The sequence below is a fragment of the Merops nubicus genome, unplaced genomic scaffold (genome assembly GCF_000691845.1).
Source record: "Merops nubicus isolate BGI_N331 unplaced genomic scaffold, ASM69184v1 scaffold38771, whole genome shotgun sequence".
In the NCBI taxonomy this organism is placed as follows: domain Eukaryota; kingdom Metazoa; phylum Chordata; class Aves; order Coraciiformes; family Meropidae; genus Merops; species Merops nubicus.
The window spans coordinates 1,579-9,056 of NW_008589688.1; the positions used below are offsets into that span (position 1 = coordinate 1,579).

Here is a 7,478-nt window from a genome sequence, read left to right on the forward strand (position 1 = left end):
TGGAAAGAGAGAAGAAAGGGAAGTAAGTTCCAATTTAGTTTATATTATTCTTAGAATTTGGGGAAACACAATAGGTATAGGACAAACATAATATATCGTTTTGTATTTAAGTGAGTTTTCAGGCTAGTTAACTGATGTTGTCTTCTCTTCAGGAAATGAAAGAAAAAATAGATTTAAGAAAAAAAAAAACAACACAATGTACTTGCAGTGATTACAGAAACCTGCTACTAGCTTTGTCTTCAGTTAAGACAAACAGGTCAGAACATCTATGAACTCACTTTGCTGAACAAACAGCCTAAGTAGCTACAAGTTTTCCTAGGCAGAGACTAAAACTAGGACAGACCTAAGAATAAAAGTCTATTCACACAGTGTCTTGCTATATTTGGAGCACCAGCTTTGCTTTGATAGCACTAAATCCATGCTGCCCCTTCTCTCTCCTTATTCTGCAGCAAGTGATACACCTGGATTTAAGATTTTTTTCTATGTAACATTTTACACGCAAACTGGTCTCACGGTTTGAGAACTATCATTCAGCATAAAATTATCAAGTAGATGAAGTGGTGCTAAAGTGTTTATATTTAATATACCTGAAAACATGCAATTTGAATCAGTTATCCTATTGTTTCCCTATTAAAGAACTGAGTTTTGAATGGTAATTTTCAGGCCAGAGTCAGAAGATGACAGCTGAAAGTCTCCCCACTGCTTTCAGTCTGAAGTGGCAAGCAATTAGGCAGTCTTTGTAACTAGAATGTGAAAATGATGATAGGAAATCAGTATCCTAACTTTAATTAAAATCCTGCTGCAATACAAAGGGATCCAGTTTCATTCATTGAAAGTTCCAATTATGACCTTGAAAAATAAATACATAATTCCACTACCATATTAACATATACAGAATGTTGTAATACAAAAATAATTGGTATCTCCCTGAGAGACTCAGACAGTAACATATTTAGGCTGCACTCGTGTCTTTTCTATATACAGATGATTGTTAGGTGAACACTGTCTCTGAAACCCTATATGTGCCCTTTCACATTGGACAGAGTACAACAGATTTAAAAAACAAAAAACCAAAACCAAACAAACGAACAACAACAACAACAAAAAATTAGACCATAAAAACCTCACACAACTGTTTGCCTTCTAAGTGGTTTTCCTGAACCTATCGGGGCTTTCTTTCTAAGAAAGCAGCTTTTAACTGTTTATATTAGGTTTGTGTTATTAATTGGGTCATGTGAGAACGTCGATGTTAATTATGTTGCTAACTGATAAATTCAGCACAGACTGACTTCAAAACATCCTTACCTTGATGAAGAAAAGATGGTTTTTCAGATACATCTGTGGAATTATCCCAGTGCCAAAGAGATCCATCTTCAGAACACGTAAATAAGTGATCGGGTTTGGAGGGATGGAAGTGAACTTCCCACACTGGCAGCATCAAACCAAAAGTCAAACAAAAGCACTTCAGAACAAGTATCAAGTACTTCACTCAGTATGCTTTGGCTAGTAGTACCATGTGGACATGCACTTAAAAGAACTCCACCAAAAACTTCCTTTCTGAAGTGTGTGGGTGGGAGACCCAAAACCCCATCCTTAGTTAACTATTTACTGCAGTTTTCCCTCCCCTGGGAGAGAAAGAAAAAAGAGCCTGTTTTGTTGCATTTTCAGTACCACGAAAATTGTTAAAGGTTGAAATCTTATCTCTAATTCAGGCATTCTGAATACTTTCTCATGCCATCTTCCCTACTGTTGAGCTTAAATCTGCACACAGCATGCATTCCTTCCCAGCACACATTATTATTTTGTGTCTAAATACCACAACTGTGGAAGAGAAATTGAAGTCAGTAAAACTTAACATCTCAAGAAATATTCTTACTCCCTTAATATAATTGTGGCATCAAGTCAAATTTTCAGCACAAAATTAATTGCTATCTTATTCCTTTGAGTTTACCAGGGAAGTGAGCTGTTTCAGCATTGTAGAGGCACCAAATGGATCTGTAGTACCTCCAGTTTCCCCTCCTTCCGTATATGTTCAAGTTTGTTAGTAACTGCATCTTCCTTGACTATACCCACATAACCCAGCGTCCATTTCTGCGACTATTTAGAGACATACCCTTCTAGACACACAGGCCATTGTGATTAAACACAGCTAGTGACTCATCAAAGAGCTGCTTACTAAGTCTAGCTTTAGTTTAGATAGTTGGCTTTTAGCAAAGAACAGTCTCCTATACAGAGAAGGAACAAACTGAAGCCAACTGGATGAAAACACACTACGTAGCAACTAAGTGATTGTTTTCTATTGCAGCTTCAACACCTACCTTTTTTACAGAAATTACAGCTTTTCTAAAATGCCACCTCCTTCACCCCCCTCCATTTCAGATACTTACTTTCTGCTGTGTGAGCATTTAGCAGGGACACTGGCATAGGACCCTGCCTGATGTCCCATATACTCAGCACCCCATCCTGGCCCCCCGTGGCGACAATGTGCTGCTGATTGGGATGCCTGTCCACACAGTGCAGTGGAACTCTGTCACCTGTCCTGCAAGGGAGAAGAAAAAAAACACCCAAACATGAATTCTTTATTCAGCCTGTCTTTTCTCCTCCTTAATCCCTCGAAGCACTGAGGAACAAGGTAATGATATCGACTGCAGCTCCAGTGCCTGTCGTGTCTGGTCACTGCAGGCTGAAGCCACATGACATCCACTGGAAATTAGAGGTATGGCATTGACATGAAGCTACAACTGGAGGAGCATCAGGTTCTGTGCCCCGTGGCATACAGACATCTACACAGTATCTGAGAGCTTCACAGCAGTGAGAAAAACCTGCATACAGATAATGCTCTAAGTACACTTACAATAATATGAAGGTTATTCTGAAATTCATGTTATAAGCATGGTTTCAACATACAGCGAGAGTTACAGAGGGAGACTGGGCACTAACAGAACCACGTAGCTAAACCACAGCCTGTTAATGGGAACTATTCCACAGCAACAGCACTTGAATTTAGTTCAGTTTGTTCTCTCAGAATACCTTGTAAGGCACAAAGTTATCATGCAAAGACATTTCAAATGCCAAAAACTTTATATCAGGCCTGTGGAGAAAACCAGATATAAAGTGTATTTAATTAGAGAAAGAGAGTGAGTTTTGGATTGAGGACTGTTCTGGTTTTTTGTTTTTGGTTTTTTTTTTTTTGGGTTTGTTTTTTTTTTTTTGTTTGTTTGTTTGTTTTTGTCTGTTTGGTTTTTTTGTTGTTGTTGGTTTTGTTTGTTTGTTTGGTTTGTTTTGTTTGTTTCCTTGGTTGGTTTTCCTTAAGAAATACCCAATACAAAAGTGCAATAATCCTTCAAGAGTTAAAGCGTAAAACAGACCATCTAAATACACTGCTCAGCAACAGTAGTAATTCAGCCATTAAGCAGAATCTGCTTTTTATTATTTAAAGACCAAAGAAGTTAAAAAGCTTAAAAAAAAAATCAATCCCACTGTCAAGAAGGCATCAAGAAAGATTTACATCAGTTTATATAAAGAAGCACATACTTCTCAGTAAATACTTAAAAAGTAAAAAAGGTCTTACAAAGAAAATATTTGAGATGGTTCATTTCTTTGCTGTCTGAGGTCCCATATTTTTAACTGTCCAATTGAATTTACTGTCAAGATCTCAGTTGTGCGAAGAAAAGTCACTGCATGGAGCGTACTGCTGTCTGCATTGTCTGCCAGAGAGATGAGGAAAGCATTCAGGGAAACCTGTGGAATGCTAGTCTCCATTTAATGACAACAAAATAACACAAATTTTCAGAAAACAGAACACACCTCTCTAAACATGGTTCCAACTCTCTGCATTTTCAGGAGCAGAGACAGGCCAGTGTCACGTGAATGTTGAATCATTGAAGGGTACCCCTGACAAAGGAACTCTTGCTTCCTATATCAAACACTCCTGAGACAAATCTCTAGGAAGCTGTATTCAATTAGCCTCCCTGCTCACAGAGCTACTTGCTGATCCCTAAGATTTCTCGCTATAGTTCCTAAGATGAATGAATTTAGCAAGTCCACAGTTTTCAGAAGCTCTCTTTACATGCTCTGTATCTACTGACAGAAGACAAGCTATGGAGCTTTCCACAGTGCAGTTCTGAACAGAAGAAAGAACTCCTCTAGCTGAGAACATTAAGCAGTTGTATACAGAAGCACTTAACTCACTTTCTTTAGAGCTTTTCCAAGATCTGTCAAGCACTTGTTAAGCTTAATAACTAAATGGCAAAGCTTTTTGCAGGTCCCTTTCTCCAATGCTTCTTTTGGTCACAATAATTTACAGCGTCAAACACTTCACAGCATTAAGGGGAAACTTTTGATGCTTTAGGAGAGAACGCAGAGATGCCATTTTCTTATATTTTCATTCTGTTATTATATATAAACTTTTCATTCTGAACATGATTGGGTAACATTGTTACATCTACTTTTACCTCAAGTATTTTAAAATACTTTGTGTAAACCCATATTGCAAATACAGGTGAATTTTGTGCTGCATAAGGTGGAAACCTCTTCTGATACTGAGAGAGACAAGTTACATTGATGCCTGGTTACAGATACCTGAATGAGTTTTCTTTTCTGCCTGCTATTTAAATGAAAGCCAAGAGGAAGGAAAAAAAACACTAAAATCACCTTTTAAAAGAAATGTTAGATTACTGAACACTGACGTTCTAAAGGGTTTAAAATTTTTGCAGGAGAATAACAGCAAGTCATTTAGCAATGATATATCTTTATGACTCCCAAATATTTTTACATCATCTCTAACTGTGGAGATTTTTTTCTACCACAATTGACTACAAACATATCAACTTCAAAGATTTGATCAAAATCAAAGATTTGGATTATACTCTTAAATCCATTAAACAATACAAAAATAGCAAGGTACTCCTTTACAAATATTTCATGACACAAGAGTTCTTCTATCTTCAAGTCAAAACACACTGAGGGTTCAGCTCAGTGCTTGAGAAATGTCAATATGTCACTGAATTGGGAACCAGTACAAAGGACTGCTTACAATGTAGAACTCCACCCTGAAGAACCCGAAAGCACCTTCCAAGATATTTTCTCTTCCCTCTCCATCTTCTACTGTAAAACATGTCTATTCAGTGAGTTTGTGCTAGTGCCTTCCACATAAATCCAGGTAAATTTCACTTACCAGGTCATAGGTATGACTGAGTTATTTATGGAACACTCCTATTTTAATACTTCCCAATTCCAAAAGGACGTTTCTCAATTAGTTCACATGTGATTTCTTAAATGCTTGTGTCAGCAAATCTCAATGCAGAGTCTTACTGCAGCGCAACGCTGGCTGATGCTACCACTACAAAGCAACAAGCACTTAAACCAGTACTATTACGTGAGCGCCAAGAAAACCAACAACATGCACTCTGCATGTTACTACATCTGTATCTAAGCATCCTAGCAATTGCCCAGAAAAAAAACAGAGGGGGCTTTAGGGACATCTGCTTCCTGGGAATCAGCAAAACATTCTACTCTATTAAACTGGTACTAGAACACTCTGTGTTAGTATCCATATGTAACCAAAAATTAAAAATAAAACAATTCTTTAAAACTAATGTTCTCACCCCTCAAAGAGGAAGTTAATGTGGTTTTGTGTGCATGCACTAATAAAATCTGCCCCAAGTTTGCTACTTTCTTTTTAAAAAAAAAAAAAAAAGCATAGAAAAGTTTCGTACAGAAACTGTCAAGAAGCTTCAGTAAAGGGCTGTATGCAATTAATAGGATTTATCTTGTGTGTGTATATACAGCCATGCACACACAAGTACCTTCCTGAAAATCCCAAAGCTCTTCCTTCCTTAACTGGCTTATCACTGTGTAAATTCCTTCATCTGCTGGAGGAAGGATTTTGCTTGAGAAGCAGGGTTGCTCTGTCAATCTGAAGTTTCAGGGAGAAAGTCCTAGTTTAATAATGCCACTATCAAACAGGGTGTCACTGTCCTTTAAATTATTTCCACTTCCAAGTTTCATTTCCACGAGATGCTACAAACTTGTATTCCGTTTTCATAAGACTAGCAGGATAGAAGAGTTTGGAATACCCAAGTTTTGACACTTTTCAAAAAACATCTTGCTCTATCACATAATCTATTACTCTAGGAAATACGGAGCTTTTCCACTGTGGGAGAAATGATCACTGTAAGCCACACCTGGCAGAAGAACAGGATACAAACAGTGGTTTATGGTTCTTGTTCCTTCAGACTCAAAAGAAACATGTTTTTGTATATGGACCCCATGAGGGTTAATCTTAGTAGAAATAATGAATGGAAATGACCATTTCACTGACCTCTTAATTATGAAGAACTTGGGACACAATGCTTCTTGAAACCTAACATTTAGCATTTAACAATTCTAAATGAAACAGAAGCCCACAGAGAACATTAGGCTCGAAAATTCTCCACCAGTTAAAACATTACCTTCTAAGTACCTGAAACAATATAGAAATACATCTGACATACATGTCAGGTCTGGAGCAAACACATTCAACTTTGAATATTTAATTCAATTCTCAACTGACCTTGTTTTTGTTGTTATCATTCAAGAAGCTAAAAAAACCCAAACCAACCACTTCAAAATAAACTGATTTGAACGGAGTCATCTGACATACCTATAGTTCTTACTGCATCCTTTTGGTCAGCTCTGAAGAGATTTATTCTACCATCTTCTCCAACAGTGACAATTTCTGGGTTGTTGCAGATGACTCCGGTACATGCCGCTCCACCACAAGATGAGACTTGATCCACATGGTAATGGGCTTTCTCCCACCGCTGGCTGGCAGATAAAGTCTAAGTAGTAACCAGACATGAAATCCTGCTGTTAAATAATGATCCCAGTAGACCAAAGCTTCTGGAATATTCACAAAATCAGAAACAAGCTCCAGGAATGAGAAACTCCTGTACAGATCAGAATCAGGTCTAAATTTTCCTCAGTTCTTGAGCACACAACTCTTCAATGCAACACAGATTACTTCTCTGAACCACCTTTATTTTGCCAGAGTTAGAGATCAGAAAGAACACAATCTATTTACGAACTGTGAAATGTCTATCACTAGATTTATCTCTTCAGTCTTCCCTGAGGCCAAGGGAAAAGAACTGAGGCCTTAATAAAATACAAGGTCAGATTTAGGTTCTGATGGCAAGGAATCTGGTTTATTTTAGGTACCACATCAAACTATTAACAGATATTAGACTTTATTGTGTCATTGTGAATATAAAAAAGCAATGACGCCTTTATTTTCAGTGATTTATAATCAAGGCAAAAGACTACAGAGTTTGTGCATCTTTCCTCACATGACACTCCAGAGAAGAAATTCAGTTCAAGAATGCAAGAACTCTAACAAGGCAGGTACAAGTCCATTAATACCCAGTTCCCCCCAAAACAATCTAAACTTTTCAAGTACATTTTCAGTGGATGGCTGTTGCGTACCAGCAACGCAGCGACCT

General features: G+C 37.6%; 1 protein-coding gene across 1 annotated transcript in view; it reads right to left on the minus strand.

The window, feature by feature from the left end:
• NUP43 (nucleoporin 43kDa) overlaps positions 1-6,821 on the minus strand; it is a gene marked incomplete at its 5' end in the record, with an annotated part of 7,284 nt that extends 463 nt beyond the window's left edge. Inside the window, 4 exons of the mRNA XM_008949669.1 lie at positions 1,306-1,428; positions 2,388-2,539; positions 3,572-3,707; positions 6,644-6,821. Of these exons, the coding sequence (XP_008947917.1) occupies positions 1,306-1,428; positions 2,388-2,539; positions 3,572-3,707; positions 6,644-6,821 (589 nt within the window). The remainder of the gene's footprint in view (positions 1-1,305; positions 1,429-2,387; positions 2,540-3,571; positions 3,708-6,643) is intronic.
• Between the last annotated feature and the right edge of the window lie 657 nt (positions 6,822-7,478).